Genomic DNA, 21,875 nt, shown 5'->3' on the forward strand with positions numbered 1-21,875 from the left:
TGCGCACACGCAGTCGCCGTCGCGGGCGGGGAGAGCCCGCCCCGCCCCGCCCCGGGGCGCGCGGACCCCCAGCGCCTCCTCCGCGGGTCCGGCGGCGCCCCCGGACAGCGCGCGCGAGGCCGGGGCGGACGCGGCCTGGGCGGTTGGGCGGAGGCTGTCCGGGCGCCATGTCAGCCCAGGGAGTGGCGGTGCTGCTGTCGTGGCTGAGCTGCTGCGGCTGGGCCGTGTGGAGGTAGACAGACGCCAGGGGCGCCCCGCAGCACCGGGCGGGGGTCGCCCCTGGGGCCCCGCCCTCGTCCCCGGGGACCACCACCCGGAGCCCCGGCTCCCGGTGCCCCTCCCGAGAGTTTCGGCGGGGTGAGGGCGGAGAATGAAGAGCAGTGTTAGGGCTCTGCTCCTCCAGGGTCTGGGTAACTTCGCGGGACCGCTGAGCCCCCCAGACTCCTTTTCTGCCGCGGCAACCTTGTTTTGCCGGAGAGGAGCAAATGAGAGCCCCAAAGTCGCCCCTGGGGAGTGGAGGCAGGGGCCGAGGCCCCTTCTCAAGGATAACTACGTCGTTGATGGTCTCCGTGAGGCGGGTGTAGGGGGTGGTTGGTGAAAAGTGCTTTATCCAACGTAAGCGCTGTGCGGATGGAAGGGTTGTGATTCCCGCAGAAGGACGGAGAGTTGAGTCAGATCTGATTTAGGGAGTGAAAGCTTTCCAAGTTCCGAGAAATCCTCAGTGCAAGTGTGATTTTTGTTTAGTGTTCAGTAACTGCTGGACTGGGACGTGTATCAAAATATTTTAAGATTTTCAACGGGTCAACATACAGATAATTAACCCGAAAAATAATATTGTGAACATTCCATTCAATGGAGGTCTTGCTATGACTAATTAGTACTCTCTAACATTATGATGTAAAAATTCCGACAATCCATTAAACTATAACAGCGATTTCAGAGGGCAGGGATCCAGGGCGCCTCATTGGACGATGGAGGGGGCATCGAAGTGAGTCAGAGTAGCCTTCGAAAGGGTCAGTGAAGTGGTGAGAAAAAGGAAAAAGACAGCATTCTCACAGAACTTTGTAAGCTTCTGTTTTCTCCTCTATAAAGTGAAGAAAATAAAACCTGTCTCATGGGATTCTTGTGAGGCTCGAATGCGAAAATACATTGAACTCCCATCACGTGCCTGGCAAACAATGGATATGGATAAGGGATATTATTAAGGATGGCCTGTGAATTCGGGGACTTCAAAAACTTTATACTGTACACCAGAGGTCACCAAACTTCCTGTAAGGGCCAGGTAGTAAATACTTCAGGCTTTTCAGCTGATAACAATCTGTGTGTTAACCACCTAACTCTGCCATGTGCACCACAACAGTAGTAAACCAATGGATGTGGCCCGTGGGTCAATGAAAATTTATTTACAAAAAAGGTGGAATTTGACCTTGGCTTGCCAACCCCGGGTCTAGCTTCGTAACTGAAGAGAATGCTAAATTTCTTTCCTTCCCTAAATTTTCAATGAGAGTTTAAAGATTTATTTATTTATTTATTTATTTGACAGAGAGAGATCACAAGTAGGCAGAGAGGCAGGCAGAGAGAGAAGGAAGCAGGCTCCCTGCTGAGCAGAGAGCCTGATGTGGGACTCGATCCCAGGACCCTGAGATCATGACCTGAGCCGAAGGCAGCGGCTTTAACCCACTGAGCCACCCAGGTGCCCCTCTATGAGAGTTTAATGAAGACAAAGATATTATTGTTTGTTATGGTAGTCACAGGCTCCTTGAATTTTTATATCTTAATAAGGTGTTCTTTTAAAGGACAAAATTTCATGTAATGGTTTTTTATTGTTAGCTTTTTGGGGGGAGAGGATGGAGAATTCAAGGTAGATGTCTTTAAATAATTCTTTCTTCCCAACGTATAAGAGACATTTACCTAAATTTTCTCCTAAGAATATTGTTTTACCATTTCTTATCCCAATGGAGTTGCTTTTCTTCAATGATCTAAGATAGGACTGTGATTAGTTCTTTCTCCTTATGAATCCAGATCCATTTTCCAGCTCTATTTATTGAACATCACCTCTGTCCTATACAAAATTTCCCTACCTACTTATGTCTACTTCTGGGCTTACTATAGAATCCCTCTTATTTGGAGAAGAAATTATTATTAATGTTTGTATTTGCCCTTTTTCCTCCACAGGTATTCCACTAACAGCCCAAACTATCTCATTTTTAGTACCAGAAGTACTGTAAGTGTATATATTTTTTTCAAACTATAGTTTATTTATATTTATATCTATATAATTTATATTTATTTTTATATAATATAATTTATTTATATAATTATAAATATATTTATAAGAATAAATATATTATTTATTAGATATTTATACTATTATTTTCTGCCTTAAAGCAGTATTTTATACTCAGTTGTATAGCACAGTTATCCATTTTTATTTCATTTCCTTTGTCTCATTTATCATCCTAATATAAACCCCCTTGCCAATAAATGTCCTTAAATATATATGTAGCAGATATAAGTGGTACGGTTTTGAGTTTTTTGTGATGTAATATTGACAGATAGGGTGGCCATACACTATATTGTGTAAACTGTTGAAAATGAAAGATAGTGCTATTAATATTTACGCTGGGACAACAGATATGGATCACAACTGCCTTGACAAACTGGGATGAATGGTCACTGAAGCCGTAGATTTCATTCTCTATATTACTTTTTTTTTTCAATACTTTGTTTACTTCATTTCTTCTTAATGCTGCCTGCCACACACTAGTATGTATGTGATTTATTTTATTTGTACAGCGCTCCCCACCCCCCAGTGATGGACACATGGCTTTCTATCTCCACAAACAACACTGTGATGAATGCCCTTTTACGTGTTCTTTTATGGGTCTGCGCAATAATTTTTCAACTATAGTTGCTGGGACATAGGGAGAGCGAACACCTGATTAACTAAATTCTCCATGATTGTTCTTGAATGGCAGTTGAAGTTAATACTTTCACCTAGTGCACATCTTCACCAAAGTTTGATATTACTGAATTTTCTTTTCTTTTTTTTTAAACCAATTTTGTTACTATGTATAATCGTTTATTGCTGTTGTTATTTTCAACTCTCTGGTGACATGTGGTTTTGAGCATCTCTTCCCACATTTATGCAGTCTTCTCTGGAAGGTCATACCTTTTGTCCATTTTCTATTTAATTTTGTGCCCTTTTCTTGTTAATTTACAGAATGCTGTATCCCTTCCACCCTCTATATTAATTAAATGTTGGTTTTAAATGTTTCATTTTCTTCTCTCTCATCTACTCTTCTAACCATTAATGTTGTCTGTGGATATTTTATTTTTTAAGAGAAAGTTCACTTTTGTTGAGCCAAACCAGCCCCCCTACATACACATATACCCACACACACGCTTTTTGACCTCATACTTTCTACTTTTTTAGAATCTTATGAAAAATCTTTTCCTGCCCAGAGTTATGGAGATATTTATCCCATCTATTCATTTATATGTGTTATATCTTGACCTTTCAAATATAGGTTATAAATCCATCTGGAATCCACTTGTATATAATCTAGAGTATGCATTCATATTATTTTCTTCACATAATGAACCACCACCTATTAAACAACTTAGTGTTTTTCTATCATTTTTCTGGCATTATCTTTTTTTCCATATATAGTTGTATCAATTTCTGTGCTCTCTTCTTTCCTATGGGTAGAGTTGACTGATCCTCTCTTGTTTCTTGTAGCTGTATTGCTACCTACTCTTCCTTTGAATTAACAAATCATACTATATGCATCATTTTACTCTAGATAAGCAATTAGATTGTTTCTGTTTTTAGTCTATTTAGTCTGCTGTGATTAGTGGAGTACTAGACATGGTAGCCTACTATCAACATTTTTATGCCCATCTTCTGCTTTATGTATATATATATACGTTTCTGCTAGGAGTGGGATTGGTTAGTCGTATTATGGGTATTATGCATGTGTTCAGCTGTAGTCAATAGTGCCAAAAGACTTTATAAAATAATTGTATTAGTTTACACTTACATTCTATGTTTATATATATCATTATATTTACACTATTCAGAATCAGGCAGAGGAATCTATATAAAACTATGTTTTCTTTTACAGTGTCATTTGTTTTTAAATTCATTGCTATCCATTTCTTATTAAAGCTGTACTTACCAGTTAAATTGTTGTTATTTGTAGTTAGTTTATTTAATATCATTTATTTATGTATTTCATCTTTGTTTCTTGAACAGCTTTATTGTATAATTGACCATTTTATTAGTCATTTTAAAAATCTCCTTTTTTCTAAGTAATCTCTACACTTAACATGGGGCTCAAATGCACAACCCTGAGATCAAGAGTCGCATGCTCCATCAACTGAGCCAGCCAGGCACCCCCTAAAAGTCTTTTTTGATCTCTGCTGTTCCTTTATCATTTTTTCGGAGGTGACAGAAATGTGTCATGTATAATTGATAATTAGTAAACAAAACAATGGAGTTATGTCATTACAGAAATGAAAATTGGGAGCCAGAGTCTGATTTTCAACAAAGGAAGTAGACAAAATGTAAGCAAGTAGATGGTAAAACCGTGGCTTTGCAGGTTGCTTACAGGTGATATTCAAAGAAAGAAAGAAAATATTGAATGTACAGAAGATACTTTAGGGATTAAATAGTTCATAAATACTTAATGGAAAGCATTTTAAAATAAGTTTTTCTACCTATTTGCTTTTCCTGGAGCTTTGGCATGAGGCCCAGGATTTGGATTTGACACACCATCCAGGAACCTATGAAGGTGCTCTCAGGTAACATAAACTGGTGGAGGCCATCTCTGTACTTTCCCTCTGCCTCACTACAGCTTGCCAGTATCTCCCAGAAAGGAACTTATGCATTTGTCTAGAGCCTGGTGCTGCCCACGGGATACCTCCAGAATGCCTGGCTCTGGTGACCATAACTTACACTTGTAGTCCCATAGGACTGTATTTATTTGTTTACTTTAAAAGCTGCTGCTTGAGTGTTTAGCTTCCAGCCACCATGAATCTAGGTGCTGGCTGAGATCCTCTCTTTGGAACAATGACTGGACTTGGCACATCCTCATATACTGGGAGTTATTAAAAACAAAATAGACTGCTTGGAAAATCACAAAGTTTTGAAAGAGCAAAGAGCTAGGGCAAGGTTAAATGATAAGACTCATCTTTTACACAAGACCACTCCTCCAAGACTAAGAGATGTGGTTATTTTATTTAATGTGTAACAATGTACACAAGAGAGTCAAGGAAATAGGAGAAACAGAGGAGTATGTTCCAAACAAGAGACTTAGATAAAAGCTCAAACAAAAACTTCAATGAAATGGAGATAAATAATTTACCTAAAAAAGAGTTCGAAGTAAGGGTCATAAAGATGCTCACAGAACTCAGGAGAAGAATGGATGAATATGGTAAGAGCTTCAACCAAGAGATACAAAATATAAGAAGATACCAAATGGAAGTCACAGAACTGAAGGACACAGTAACTGAACTGAAAAGTACACAGGGTTCAACGTCAGACTAGACCAGGAAAGGATTTGTGAACGTGAAGACAGAGCAGTGGAATTCACCTAAACAGAGCAGAAAAAAGAAAAAAGAATGCAGAAAAAACTAAACATATTTTAAGCCATTTATAGAAGAACATCAAATGGACTAACATTTACATTATAGGATCCCAAAAGGAGAAGAGTGAAAGGAGCAGAAAAATTTGTAAGAAATACTGAAAACTTCCCTAACCTGGGAAAGGAAACAGACATCTAGATCCAGGAAGCCCAGAGAGTTCCAAATAAGAAGAACCCAAATTATTTAAATTATAATTTAAATGTCAAAAGTTAAGCACAGGGATGCCTGGGTGGCTCAGTTGGTCGAGCGCCTGCCTTCAGCTGAGGTCATGATCCCAGGGTCCTGGGATCGAGTCCCACATGGGCTCCTTGCTCAGCAGGGAGCATGCTTCTCCCTCTGCCTCTGCCTGCCACTCTGTCTGCCTGTGCTCACTCCCTCTGACACATAAATAAATAAAATCTTAAAAAAAAAAAGTTAAGCACATGGAGGTTTCTTAAAAAGCAGCAATGCCATAATTCATCAGTTGAAAAAAAAAAAGCGCTATCTGCAAAGTGAAGCACAGTAACATGAGGTATGGCTCTACTTATTGCCATTTTGTTAACTGTATTCTGGCTGGTCTGTAATTTTCTATGTGTTTTTCTTCTTCTCTGCTCTCTTCCTTTGTGATTTGATGACTTTCTTTTGTGGTATGCTTAGATTCTTTATCTTTTTTGTATCCACTATAAGTTTTTGCTTTGTGGTTATTGTGAGGCTTACATACAAAAAATTGTAACAAGTCTATTTTCAGTAGATAATAACTTGTTTGATCACAGTCTAAAGCTCTAAACTTTTACTCACCCTTTGCACATTGTTGTTTTTTTTTTTTAAGATTTTATTTATTCATTTGCCACAGAGAGAGATCACAAGTAGGCAGAGAGGCAGGCAGAGAAAGAGGCGGAAGCAGACTCACTGCTGAGCAGAGAACCTGATGTGGGGCTTGATCCCAGGACCCTGAGATCATAGACCTGAGCCAAAGGCAGAGGCTTAACCCACTGATCCACCCAGGTGCCCTTGCACATTGTTTTTAATGTCACATTTTATACCTTTTTTTATCTTATGCATCCTTTAACAAATTATTAAAGTTATATTTTTACTTTGGTCTCTTAACCCTCACACTAGTTTTATAACTAATTAACCCATTACCTTTATTATATATCTTTTAAGAGAAATTTATTATTTTATGTTTTCTTATTACTAATTAGCACCCACCTAACTTTTTTTTCAGCATGAAGTCACTTTTGGGAATTTCTTGTAAGGCCATTTTAGTGATGATAAACTCCTTTAGCTTTTGTTAATCTGGAAAATTCTATTTCTTCTTCAATTCTGTAGGAAAGCTTTGCTGCACAGAGTATTCTTATATGGAACTTTTTTCTTTCAGCACTTTGAATATCTTGTGCCACTCCTTTCCGGCATGCAATATTTCTGCTGAAAAATCTACTGGATAGCCAATGCCTGAAAAAACAAATTGAGAGAGAAATCAAACAATAACTTGACACAAATGAAAATGGAAACACAACATACCTCAATGAAATATTAGCAAACTGCATACAACAATATATTAAACAATCAGGTGGGCTTTATTTGGGAGTGCAAGGATGGTTCAGTATCTGTAAGTCAATCAGCATCATAAACCACCTCAATAAAATGAGGGGAAAATTATACGATTATCTCAGTAGATGCAGAAAAAGTATTTGACAGGATTCTAAATCCATTCACAATAAAAATTCTCAACAAAATGGTATCGGAGGAAACATACCTCCACATAATAAAGGCTATATAGGAAAAACCCACAGCTACCACCATACTCAATGGTGAAAAACCAAGAGCTTTCCCTCCAAGGTTAGGTCTAAGGTAAAGAACAAGACAAGGATGTCTCCTCTCATCACTTTTATTGAACATACTGGAAGTCCTAGCCACAGCAATCAGACAAGGAATAGAAATAAGATGCACGTTTATTAGTAAACAAGTTAAACTGTCACTATTTGCAGACCACATTATACTTTACATAGAAAATCCTAAAGACCCCACAAAAAACTACTAGAAGTAATAAACCAATTCAGTAAGGTTACAGGATACAAAATTAATAAACAGAAATCTGTACAATTTCTATACACTAACAATGAAGTTGCAGAAAGAGAAATTTGAAAAACAACACCATTACAATCACATCAAAAATAGCAAAATACCTAGTGATAAACTTAACCAAAGAGGTGAAATACCTGAACTCCAAACAAAAACTGTAAGACACTGATGAAAGACATTGAAAATAACACAGATGGAAAGATACTTAATACTCATGGATTGAAAGAACTAATAGTGTCAAAATGTCCATATTACCCAAAGCAATCTGTAGATTCAATGCAGTCCCTATCAAAATACCAACAGCCTTTTTCACAAAACTAGAAAAATAATACTGAAATTTGTATGTGGCCCCAAATAGCCAAAGCAATACTGAGAAAGAAAAGTAAAGCTGAAGGTTCCCCAGTTTCAGATTTCAAAATATACTACAAAGCTATAGTAATCAAAATAGAATGATACTGGTACAAAAATAAATGCATAGATCAATGGAACAGAATGGAGACCCCAGAAATAAACTCACATTTATATGGCCAATTAGTGTATGACAAGGGTTGCTAGAATATACAATGGGGGAAAGACAGTCTTTCCAATAAATTGTGTTGGAAAACTGGGCAGCTACATGAAAAGGAATGAAACTGGACTAATTTCTGACAACATTAAAAAAAACAAACAAAACAAAACCTGAAACCTAAAAGTGGATTAATTACCTAAACATGAGATCTGAAATGAGAAAAATCCTAGAAGAGAATATAGGCAATAATATCTGTGACATTGACCATAGCAATGCTTTCTAGATATGTCTCCTAAGGCAAAGAAAAAAAAAAAAGCTATTGTTAAACTATTGATAAACTGTTGGGACTACATCAAAATTAAAAGCTTTTGCACAACAAAGGAAACTACAAAACTAAAAGACAGCCTATGGAATGGGAAAAGATATTTGCAAATGACATATCTGATAAGGAGTTAATATCCAAAATATATAAAGAACTTACACAACAGCAAAAAAACCCCACAAATAATCTGGTTTAAAATGGTCAGAGCAGCTAAAGACATTTTTCTGAAGAAGACATGCAGAAGGCCAACAGAAACATGAAAAGATGCTCACCATTACTAATCATCAGGGAAATACAAATCAATATCACAATGAGATATCAATTCAAGCTATTAAAATGGCCAAAATCAAGAAGACAAGAAACAAGTGTTGATAAGGATCTGGTGAAAAAGAAACCCTCATTTATTGTTGGTGGGAATATGAATTGATAAATCCTCTGTGGAAAAAAGTATGGAGGTTCCTCAAAAAATTAAAAATACAGATACCATTTGATCCAATAATTCCACTACTGATTATTTACTCAAAGAAAATGAAAACACTAACTCAAAAAGATGCATGCACTTCTGTGTTTATTGCAGCATTATTTACAGTAGCCAAGGCATAGTAGCAAGCTAAGTTTCCATCAGTACATGAAGTGATAGACACATGCACACACACACTTAAACAGGAGTATTGCACAGCTATAAGAAAGGATAAGATTGTGCTATTTGAGACAACATGATGGACCTAGAGGATATTATGCTAAGTGAAATAAGTCAGACTGAGACAGGCAAATACCATATGACTCCACTCCAAATGGAATCTAAAAAATGTGAATAAACAAAAAGAGCTATCCCAGACATATTATTTCATCCATAAATATTTTAGTATGTGTATTAAAAATGCTAAGATTCTTAAATTTTATTTTATTATTTTTATTTCCTTAAGCAAGCTCTGCATCCAATGTGGGGCTCAAACTCATGATTCCAGCATGCTCTACTAATGGGGCCAGCCAGGTGCCCCTAAGCAGGAGAAGCCAGTTAGAAAGGATACATACACACGATTCTATTAATATGAAATGTCCTGAATAAACAAATGTATAAGAAAGTGATTGCCTGGAGCAATAGTATAGGTGTTTGGGTAGTGAACCCCAGAGAATGCAGGGTTTTTTCATGGAATGAGAGTTTCTGATGCTCCACATCCTCAACGGTCTTTTGTAACTGTCAGCGTTTTGAATTTTCACCATTCTAATAAATGTGTGCTGCTATATCACACACACTGTTTTAATTTGCAATTCCCTAATGACATATGAGATAGAGCAACTTTTCATCGCTGTTATCTCTGTATCTTCTTTGCTGAGATTCCTGTTTGGATCCTTTATTTGACAGAGATCAGAAGTAGGCAGAGAGGCAGACAGAGGTGGAAGAGGCTCCCTGCTGAGCAGAGAACCTGATGCGGGGCTCAATCCCAGGACCCTGGGACCATCACCTGAGCTGAAGGCAGAGGCTTTAACCTACAGAGCCATCCAGGCACCCCAGCATGAGTAGGGGGGAGAGGGAGATGGAGTAGCAGACGCCCCACTGAGCGGAGAGCCTGATGCAGGACTTGATCCTAGGACCATAGGATCATGACATGAGCCGCAGGCAGACTGGGGGTGCCACCTAGGCACCCTTCACAAAAAAATTCTTATGTAATACTTAGCGTCATCTTTATGTTGATATCTCTGCAGTCATTTTGGTGGTCTAAAGCTCTTCTAGTGAATTCCTCAGGATGGGCTCATAAGAGTACCAGTTTCTGAATTATTTTGTGGTCATAAGAGTTTATCTATAGGTTTTATATCTAAAGGTTGGATATAAAAATTATTGGCTTCTGTTCTACTTTCCTTTTTTTTTTTTTTTTTTTTTTTACATATTTACTTACTTGTTTGAGAGAAGAGAGTATGAGTGGGTAGTGGGGCAGAGGGAGAGAATCTTAAGCAGCTTCCCTGCTGAGAACAGAGCCCAATGCAGGCGTCAATCTCGTGACTCTGAGATCATGATCTGAGCTGAAATCAAGAGTTGGACCCTTAACTGACTAGCCATCCAGGTGCCCTGTGTTCTGTTTCCTTCTCTATATGTTACTTTGTTGTCTCTGACAAAAAATGTTTCCAAAAAGTCTGTTGGAAATATGATTGTCTTTCCTTTCTGAATAACATGTGTTTTGCTATTCTTGTTGTTATGGTCAAGATCCCCAAAGTGATTCTCTTTAAGACCAATGCTTTTTTTTTTTTTTTAAGATTTTTATTTATTTTTATTTATTTATTTGACAGAGATCACAAGTAGACAGAGAGGCAGACGGGGGGTGGAGGGCAGGCTCCCTGCCGAGCAGAGAGCCTGATGCCCGATCCCAGGACCCCGAGATCATGACCCGAGCCAAAGGCAGAGGCCTAACCCACTGAGCCACCCAGGCGCCCCCCAATGCTTTTATTAATATAGCTCCTGGTTGCTTTTATTTTTTTAATTATTCTTAATTTTTTTCCTAGGTATGAGCTATCCCTTTTCAATATGTTGTTTCAAATTATTTTAGTTCACATGCTAGTCCCAAATTATAGCTAATGTTGAAAAACACATCAGTTTTCTTCTTCAGTATCTCCAACTATACATATATTGAATTTTCTTTGCCTATCTTTTTTATTTGTCACTTACTCCTGAATTACTTTTTATTTCTTTTATTCTTAAAAACCTATATCTCTCAAAGCCTTATCTATTGTTTATTCATAATTGTGGTTTTTCTAATTTGGTTTATTTCTGAAATGACTTTTTCTTTTGTTTCTATATTTTTCCCAACGTAGAAGTTTCAAACTCTGATTTATATTGTTCTTTCATAACGTCTGTCGTTCTCGGATTTACTTTTCCTCATTTTAAAATTCCAGATGTATCAACCAGTGTTCTCACAAAGAAACAGAACCAATAGAACTTGTACATATGTATACTAAGATTTATTTTAGGAAATTGGCTCACGTGATTGTGGGAACAGAAGACTCTGAAATCTTAAGGTCAGGCCAACAGGCTGGAAATTCAGGCGAGAGTTAATGCTGCAGTCTTGAAGCAGAATTTCTTCTCTAGGAAACCTCAGTTTTTTTCTGAATGTCTCCAACTGATGGAAGAGGCCTCATCAACATTATCAAAGACATTCTCTTTTACTTAAAGTCAACTGATTGTAGATGTAAACCACATCTATAAAATATCCTCACTGCAAAACCTATGTTAAATAGCTGGTGCTGTAATCTAACCAAGTTGATACGTAAGACTAACCCTCATATTAAGTTGTAGCTTTCACTTATTTATTGGGTATGTTCTTAGAGAGATGCTATTTTGCTTTGTATTTTCTTATAACAACTGTGTGAAATTAGACTGTAATCCTTTTTCTGTTGCTTTTTTTTTTTTAACATGAAGTTGATTTACCTGATCTTTAAGGTGGGGTGGGTCAAAATAACTTTTTTAACTTCATAGTTTTAGAGTTACCTCTTCTGTTGTTTTGTAAAGTGTCCAAAAATAAGGCTAATACTTTTGAGATCTCCAGATTGTTTCCTTCTCTCATTCATCAGTAGTTTTTCTTTCCTTTGTCTTTATTGTCCTTTTCCAGCTCAACTGGGATTTTTTTCCCTTCATTACACATCCTTGTCCTGGAAGCTATCTTTAGATCCTTGGTTTTGGTGTTCATAGATCCTAGCTTCTTCTGCCCCTTCAAATATTATCATGGACCTCTTGGACTTAGAAATTGAAAAATACAACAACCCCTCTGGTTAGAGTTGCTATATTCCAGTTGTCCTGTCTTGGTTTCCAATGAATACCTATCACTGATTTCAGTGTTCTTCTCTTCTGAGTGAAAGGTCCCCCAATAATGGGTCCATGATTAAAGGAGCGAGACTGATACAAAGCGAAGGTCAAGCAAAGCTTTATTTCACACCAAGCATCAAGAATCAAACCGAATGTTCTGGGCCACGCCTCTTACAGAGAGGGCGGCGACCTCTCTCTGCTTCAGACTAGCTTTTAAGGGCAAAGGCCATGTGGTTGGGCCTGGCCACGCATAGGTGGCCAATGAAATTGTAACACACGGAGAAAGCTGCACAGTCATGTTAGGTCACACATAAATGACCAATTGAATTACAATTTATCCTAGTAGATATTTGAACCAGCCTATCACCTTGGTCAGAGTTGGCACCCAAAAGGTGCCCAAAGGGCAGGGCCCATACTCTGGGGAGACAGTATGCACCCCCCCACTGATGGATGTCTCCACCTGGCCTGACCCACCCTTGTATTTGGGCTTTGTTACCTGGGACTGGTTTCTGGGACTTGTTTTTAAGTAAATCCCCTGCGGGAAGGGGGGGGGAGGGACAGTTTAAGTTTTAAACAACAAAGTTACTGTTTAACTGGATGGAAGTGCTCTGGCTAAATAGGTCCTTACACTGAGGTCTACCATATTTGCTTTCTTTTGTTGCCTTATGCTGATACCATGTGAGTCTGGTTGTTTTAGCTAGCTTGTTCCAACCCACTTATACTTTGGGATTTTGAGGAATACTTTGTCACTAAGTTTTATTGTTGACATTATCCAGTGTTATTGTTTTTGTTTTTGTTTTTTTGGGGTACTATACTAATTGTCTTCTCTGTGCCTACAAGGAAATTTGAGTAGATTGAAAAACTAAATCACCACTAACCCTTCCCAATTCATTTTCTTTTGCAAATGCCTCCTTTTGCATCTTTTCTTTTACTTTTTTTGGTTTTCTCTGTTGTTATTTTATTAGCATCTTATACTGAGAACCAAGTTCATTCACTTTCAAACTACCTTATTTCTTTTGTATATATTTAAGGCTATCAACTTCATTTTCGGGATTATTTATACTATATACTACAACTTTTGAGAACGTTGAATACTTTTATTCTTTAGTTATAAATATTTTGTAATTTCCACTGTGATTTCTCCTTTACTTCATGAATCATTTGGAAGTAAAGTTTAGGTTTTGTTTTCTTTTTTTCCTTTAAGAATTACAAATATCTTAAGAATTTCTTCTGGCTAACTTTATGAGAAATTCTAATTTTATTTCATTAATATCAAAGACAGAGTATGTGTGATGATAATTCTTTGAGATTCGCTAAGACTTCTGTAAATATGATCAATTTTGCTAAATGTTCTATGTGAGATTGGAAAGAATATATTTTAGTTTACATTGGTTAATTTTATAGGTTTATGTATAGGTTTATCTTTAGCTTGGAAAAGTGTGTCAAAAATCTACCACTGTATTTGTGGCTTTTAAATTTTTTCCTGGTACTTCTATCATGCTTTATATCAATGCTTTATATAATGTATAGGTTCAATGTAGTCCCTATCAAAATACCAACAGCATTTTTCACAAAACTGGAATAAATAATTTGTATGAAGCCACAAAAGACCCCAAATAGCCAAAGCAATGTTGAGAAAGGACAAAGTTGGGAGAATCACAACCTCCAGTTTTGAGATAAACTACAAAGCTATAGTAATGAAAATAGTATGGTACTGGCACAAAAATATACACACAGATCAATGGAAGAGTACAAAGTCCAGAAATAAGCCAATGAATATATTGTCAATTAGTCTATGACAAAGGATGCTAGAATATACAATGGGGAAAGAAAAAATACTTTTTCTTGAAAGAATTGGGAAAATGAGACAGCTTCACGTAAAAGAATGAAATTGAAGTACTGTCTTATACCATATACAAAAATAAACTCAAAATGGACTAAAGACCTGAACTTGAGACCTGAAATCATAATAATCCTAGATGAGAGCACAGGCAGTAATTTCTCTGACATCAGCCTTAACATTTTTCTAGATGTCTCCTATGCAAGGAAAACAAAAGCAAAAACAAACTATTGGAACAACATCAGGAAAAAAACCTTCTTCATAGCAAAGAAAACCACCAACTGAACAAAAAGACAACTTACTGAATGGGAGATGTTATTTGCAAGAGACATATATGATATAGGGTTAATATCTAAAATATATAAAGAACTTATACAACTCAACACTGAAAAATCCCCCAAATAATCCAGTTAAAAAATAGGCAAAGGACATACAGATGACCAACAGAGACATGAAAAAATGTTCAACATCACTAATCATCAGTGCAAACTGAAATCACCGTGAGACTATTACCACACACCTATCAGAAGGGCTAGAATCAAAACCATAATAAATAACAAGTGTTAGTGAGGATGTGGAGAAAAAAGAAGTTTTGTGCACTGTTGGTGGGAATGCAAACTGATGCAGCCACTGTGGAGAAACAGTATGGAGGTAACTTTAAAGATTAAAAATAGAGGGGCACCTGGGAAGCTAAGTCAGTTAAGCACTCGGCTCTTGGTTTCAGCTCAGTTCATGATCTCAGGGTCACAGGATTGAGCCCCACACAGAGCTCCATGCTCAGCATGGAGTCTGCTTAAGATTCTCTTCCTCTGCCCCTCCCCCTTCTGAAGCTATTTCTTACTCTCTCTCTTAAATAAATCTAAAAAATTTAAAAATAGAAATACCATATGACCCAGTAATTCCAGTACTGGGTATTTACTCAAAGAAAATGAAAACACTAATTCAAAAAGGCATGTGCACACCTACGTTTATTGCAACGTTATTGACAATAACTAGATACAGAAGCAACCTAAGTAATTATCAATAGATGAATGGATGAGGAAGATTTCTTATCAAAAAATGAATGATTGGGGCGCCTGGGTGGCTCAGTGGGTTAAAGTCTCTGCCTTCAGCTCGGGTCATGATCCCAGGGTCCTGGCATCGAGCCCCGCATCGAACTCTCTGCTCAGTGGGGAGCCTGCTTCCTCTTCTCTCTCTCTCTGCCTGCCTCTCTGCCTACTTGTGATCTCTGCCTGTCAAATGAGTGAATAGAATCTTTAAAAAGGGCGCCTAGGTGGCTCAGTGGGTTAAGCCGCTGCCTTCGGCTCAGGTCATGATCTCAGGATCCTGGGATCAAGTCCCCCATCAGGCTCTCTGCTCAGCATGGAGCCTGCTTCCTCCTCTCTCTCTCTCTGCCTGCCTCTCTGCCTACTTGTGATCTCTCTCTGTCAAATAAATAAATAAATAATCTTAAAAAAAAAAAGAATCTTAAAAAAAAAAAAAAAGAAGATGAATGGTTAAGAAACACACACACACACACACACACACACACACACGCACCAGAATATTACACAGCCATACCAAAGGATAAGATCATGCCATTTGAAACAACATGGGAGACTGAGAGGGTATATTAAGTGAAATAAATCATGCTGAGAAAGATAAATACCATATGATTTCACTCATAAGTGGAATCTTAAAAAACAACAATGGCAACAACAAATGAATAAAGGGCAAAATCAGACCTATAAATACAGAGAACAAACTGATGGTCTCCAGAGGGAAGGGTGATGGGTTGGGCAAAATGGGTGAATGGGAGTGGGAGGTATAGGCTTCCAGTTATGAAATGAGTAAGTCAGGGGGAAAAAAGACACAGTCTAAGGAATGTAGTTGATGATACTGTAATAGCAAACTATCAGCACAGGTGGGGGCTACACTTGCAGTGAACGTGGCACAATGTAAAGATCTGCGGAATCATTCTGCCATACCTTGTGTGTCAACTATACTCAAAAGAATTGTTTTGCTTTATATATTTCAGGGTTATGTTATATCTTCTGGTGATTTTTTTTCCTTTTTTCTTCTTATACATTGTCATTAATCCTATAATTTAAATTTATGACAGAGCTGGTCTTATAATCCCCATTTTACCGCTAAAAAAACTGTAGCAGTTTTTACAGATGTATATCTACATGAAATGACTACATGTGTTTGTGCACATAATTGTTGCAATAAATGTGAAGTTGGGTTCCAACCCTGGCTTAAGAAGAGGACCAGGGGAACCTGGGTGGCTCAGTCAGTTGTGTCTGACTCTTGATCTCAGCTCAGGGTTTTGAGTTCAGGCCCCACGTTGGACTCCACGCAGGGCCCGGAGACTCCTTTTTTTAAAAAAAAAAAAGAGAGAGAGAGAGAGAAAACCAATGTTAAGACTAAGACTGACGATGTTAGATATTGGCTCAGTATCCTGATCCAAGAAAAGAAAGAACTTATAAATCAAAGAATGTGGAAATAGAAAAAAAATAAGGAAATAGAGAAGATGTGACTGATGGGAGTTACCGTGGGTGAGTCAGTGATATGCGAAGAGTAGGACCTCAGAATTTACCATGACTTGTTTTTAATGGAAGGATCTTGTCTCACTCATTTTTCTTTATCCTCAGAATTTACTGGAGTGCCAGTCACCTGCTGGATACTTGATAGATTATTTCTGACATAAAATAAAAAAAGAATCATAGTTTTGGTGGGGGGGGAGACATCTGAAGCATCTTGGAAAAGTTAAGTTACTTTTCCTTTGTCACATTACTTTATAAAATTGTAAAGGAATCAAATTTTAGTTATTCTTTTTTTTTTTTTTAATAGTAAGGACCCAGGAAATTGAGCCCTCCATCAGAGCATTGAGATAAAAATTTTGGAGAAGACTTTTGTTTGAACTATTTTATCTTCCTTTTTAGATTAAGTTAGAGTATGAAGGAACATTATTTTCTGAGTGGAGTGTGCCAGCAACTTGTTCTGTAAAAAATAAAAGGTAAGATTTTTGCTGTGAATGTCAACATAATGCATGCATTTACACATAAAAACATATTCATATACTGTGGATGTTCAGATCCAAGGCTGTGATTGAACGTAAATTTCTTCCCATTACATAGATGTGAAAAGAAAGACAAAAATCTCTTTGAAAAGTAAAAGTAAAATATTGCTATATTTTTAATTTTTCTTGTTAACATACAACTGATGTTTTTAGACTTAAAAAGCAATACGGGAATTTTTACTAATCTTGTATGTATCTATGCTTATTTATCTCCCTGTTCTTTTTAAATACTAGCTCTCCCAAGACAGAACTGCGTTGTTCTTCTCCTGGTATTCAGACTATAAGACCACTTGTTATCGGCCCAGTAAGTTGATTTTAAAGACAAGTTATTAAATCTTGCATAAGTGTCTCTGTTGCATTTTATTTTCCTTATTTTGAGCTTTCAACCTGTTTTTTTTTTTTTTTTTAAATAGGAAATTTTTTTTTTTTTAAAGATTTTATTTATTTATTTGACAGAGAGAAATCACAAGTAGATGGAGAGGCAGGCAGAGAGAGAGAGAGGGAAGCAGGCTCCCTGCTGAGCAGAGAGCCCGATGCGGGCCTCGATCCCAGGACCCTGAGATCATGACCTGAGCCGAAGGCAGCGGCTTAACCCACTGAGCCACCCAGGCGCCCATCAACCTGTTTTAAATAGTAGAAGTGTTAAGTATAAATAAGAGGTATTTTTAAATTGTCAATATGACAATTTTCAGGTATATCTCATAGCAGATTGTAAGTTAAGAAATGATGGGTGCTTGTGTGGCTCTGTTGGTTAGCCATCTGCCTTTGGCTCGGGTCATGATCCCAGGGTCCTGGGATCAAGCCCCATGTTGGAGGGGGGGTGTCCCAGCTCAGTGGGGAGTCTGCTTCTCCCTCTCCCTTTCCCTCTGTGTGCTCTCTCAAATAAATAAATAAATATTTAAAAATTCAGTTATAAAATGATATGTGATTTTTATCTTAGCCTTTTCACCAAGTATGTTAAAGCCCCAGTTACCATCTTAATGATAATAGTACTCCCTACCTAGTGAGTCTTTTGTTATATACTTTTATGACAATTCTCTGGATTAAAAGCCATCTTTGTCAAGTTTGTTTTTATGATATTTTCTTCAAGAAAGCATATGTGAATGCAAATACATGAGAGTGATGTTGAATCCTCTCTTGTTACAAAAAAAAGAAAGAGTTAAGCATTAAAAAAAATTGGCTCTCTGCTAATTAGTAACAGATACTGGCCATGCACCTCATAGGTGATGTTCCCACAAAAGTGTGCCCAAAGCCATTGCTGGAGAGACTCCATGTGACAAATCTTTTCTTTATTTTGGTGCTTGTGCCTTCTTTTTAATGAATAATCTTTATTTTCAGATAATAAGTAGAGTGCTATGGGAGAGGCCAGCTGAATATTAATTCATTTTTTCAAAACTTATTGATTGAAAAATAGTTGAATTTGGCTTTTGAGTTTATGAATATTCACCAGGTTCATGGACAAAATTCCCAAACAAGTAAAGGCTTACTCCTTTTGCTCCGGTCGTATGTTGGAAGCCCAAATGTGAAATGTTATATAGAAATTTTGTCCAGACAAACATACATATATAAGAATATCTTTGCCATTTATGTATGGTCCCATCAGATCTTACCACCTTTAAGGATGTACATGTGACTTTTGAAATACTGTCAAAAGCACTCAGTTTGTTTTGTGAGATTAAAAGTCACTTATGGTTTGTTGAAGGGACGGGGGGTGGGAGGTTGGGGTACCAGGTGGTGGGTATTATAGAGGGCACGGATTGCATGGAGCACGGGGTGTGGTGCAAAAATAATGAATACTGTTATGCTGGAAATAAATTAAAAAAAAAAAAAAAAAAAGCACTCAGATACAACAATCAAAATTGTCTCCGTATCCTTGGTGAGCAAAATCATCTCTGATTCAGAACCATTAAACAAGAAAATTAATTGAATTGTGTTTTCAGTGAGCAAGACTGTCTATGAAAACTCACTGTTTTCCTTTACACACTCACAGAGAGCCCTTCTGTTACCAGATGTGGTGTGGGGGTTGGTTTCCATGCGGACTATTTCTGACACCAGCGGAATATCCTACAAGTCAGAGTTCTGGCATTTTCTGCATGGAGTAACTTCACATCCTACCAGTCAAGGGCTCAGTCCCGTAAGACTGTCCCACTTCACATGCCAATTGCAGGTTCCAGTTTGTCACCTGACTGACTGGCTATAAACCAAGGTTTCCACAACCTTGTCTTCAGGTTCAAAAATGTGCTAGAACAGCACACGGAGCTCAGGGAAACATTTACCAGTTATAATAATAAATAAATTATAAATATTATAAATATAAATACAATAAACCATTTACTGGTTATAATAATAAAAGATATGATAAAGGATACAAATGAACAGCCAGAAAGGAGGTGCCTAAGGCAAGGTCTGGAAAGGCCCCGAGCACAGGAGTTTCTGGCCCGTGGAGTTGGGCTGTGTCAACCTGCCAGTGGACGCGTTTACCCACCTGGAAGCACTCTGATTTTTACAGGGGCTTCATCCCATAAGCATGATCAATGATTAACTCATTTTCTAGTTCCTCTCCCCTCTCCAGAGGGTGGGAGGTTGAGCTAAAAGTTCCAAGCTTCTAATGATGGTGTGGCCTTCATAAGGACCAGTTCCCATCCAGGAGGCCACCCAGGATTGCCTCATTAGAACAAAAGAAAGCTCTATGTCAGACCCTCTGGTCATTTGGGAGATTATAAGAACTATAGGACTGAAGCATCAGGCACCAGAGTCAGAGACTGAATATTAGCAGGAACTGGGTGAAAAGACACATATATACGTGTTTCATTATTTCACAAAGACAAATATAACAGAAACAATACGCTAAATTTGTCACTCCTGATAGTAAATTCTTAATTACAAAGAGTAGCTAAAGAATAGAACTAGTATTATATGAATATTCATTAGTTCCATTCTGAAGTTTGTTCATTATACTTCCTCTGATCTTAGATATTTAATTTAGTTCCTCTGTGACGCCTATGCTTGTATCCAAATGTGTATTTATTTTAAAGTTACATTTATATATCTTAGTTTATTTTCCATTTTCTTTCAGAATACAGAAGAAGAACGCAATTTGTCTGTGGACAGTTCCCATATGTGTTTTCTGTGGTATCTTAAAGTTATGTAAGTAATGTAATGTAATATTGAATACAAAGCTTTTTAAGAGTATTTAGCTTCGAGTGTCTGGATGGCTTAGTCAGTTAAGCGTCTGCCTTCATCATGATCCTAGGGTCCTGGGATTGAGTACCAAGTTGGGCTCCCTGCTCAATAGGGAGTCTGCTTCTCCCCCTGCCCCTCCCCCTGCTCGTGCTCGCTCGCTCTCTCTCAAATAAATAAAATATTTTTTTAAAAAAGAGTGCTTAGCTTTAACTTTGAATTAACCACAAATAGATTATCTGCATTATTATTTTCTTATAAACTTTTCATTTACCAATCAAGATATCCTCAAATAAGATGCCAAACTACTGTTGGGGAATAAACATTAAAAGTAACAGTAGAAACCATTTGAACATTACAATTCTAATGTTCAGAATTTATGTAAATTATCTCTTTCAATTTTCATAACAAACATGACTGTAAGTATTATTATTATTATTTTATAAACAAGGAAAAGTGAGATTGGATAGGTTAAATAATTTGTATAAAAATATACAGCTACTAAACGATAGCACTGGGATTTGACTGGTTTTTAGGCTACTGGGCTCTTTGATTTTCATTATATACATACAGTTCCAAAAGGATGCTCTTTGTTTTGGATAGTTTCTCAAACCCATTTTAACATGAGAGTGAGTGAACATAACTAAAAAGGGAAAACTGGGGGCACCTGCGTGGCTCAGTGGGTTAAGCCTCTGCCTTCGGCTCAGGTCCTGATCTCAGGGTCCTGGGATCCAGCCCCACATCAGGCACTCTGCTCTGCGGGGAGCGTGCTCCCCCCTCCCCCTCTGCCTGCCTCCCTGCCTACTTGTGGTGTCTCTCTCTCTCTCCATCAAATAAATTTAAAAAAAAAAAAAAAGGGAAAACTGGAACAAGGGAAGATAATTAACTGCATTACAAAATTGTTTGACACTTAAAAGCGTCAGTGAATCCAAATATTTTTCACTGTCAAAGTCAAGGCAATATCCTGTATAGAACAATATCCTGTATAGAATACAAACAACTGTCTTACATGTCCCGGCTCTCCAGAAGACTGTGATGTGTCTATTTCTTTTTGTCTACCCAACTTTCTTTCCTTTGGGAGAACCATCCCTCCCCTATCCTGTGATAAATTAATTTCATGTGATTTATATGGTACTAACTCCACACACTCACGTTTCCGGGGCCACAGTGATTCGGTGAGGACTGACACATGACCCAGGCAGAATCAGTCACGATACTCGTGTCTTCAAGAAAGCATAGTTGTTGCTGATGGTTGTCTTGGTTCACGTGGTCCCTTAAAGTCAGGTAGCTCTGCAGTTTCTATGTACTTTTTGGATCCACATCCTCATAACTAGATTTTAGCAGGCTGGTCCAGGGGTACACATGTAGCCATTCCTCTCCGAATTACTTCCACCTTCCCAGAGTCTTCCCAAGAAGCAAGGGCTATGTCTCTGCTATTCCTGAAACTGGCAGACTTCT

General features: G+C 37.8%; 1 protein-coding gene across 5 annotated transcripts in view; it reads left to right on the top strand.

Annotated features, from left to right (window-relative positions):
* Positions 1-21,875, top strand: part of CATSPERE (catsper channel auxiliary subunit epsilon) — a 157,329-nt gene continuing 135,454 nt past the window's right edge. For 2 of the 5 annotated variants that reach the window (XM_032317865.1, XM_032317868.1), the window contains exons 1-5: positions 1-232; positions 2,176-2,224; positions 17,101-17,174; positions 17,472-17,541; positions 20,314-20,384. In XM_032317865.1, the coding sequence (XP_032173756.1) occupies positions 168-232; positions 2,176-2,224; positions 17,101-17,174; positions 17,472-17,541; positions 20,314-20,384 (329 nt within the window). In that variant the 5' untranslated portion in view covers positions 1-167. Of the gene's footprint in view, positions 233-1,076; positions 1,272-2,175; positions 2,225-17,100; positions 17,175-17,471; positions 17,542-20,313; positions 20,385-21,875 lie in introns of those variants that run through there. The other 3 variants (XM_032317869.1, XM_032317867.1, XM_032317866.1) reach the window with 3 other exon arrangements.

Source organism: Mustela erminea, chromosome 17, assembly GCF_009829155.1.
Source record: "Mustela erminea isolate mMusErm1 chromosome 17, mMusErm1.Pri, whole genome shotgun sequence".
Lineage (NCBI taxonomy): Eukaryota > Metazoa > Chordata > Mammalia > Carnivora > Mustelidae > Mustela > Mustela erminea.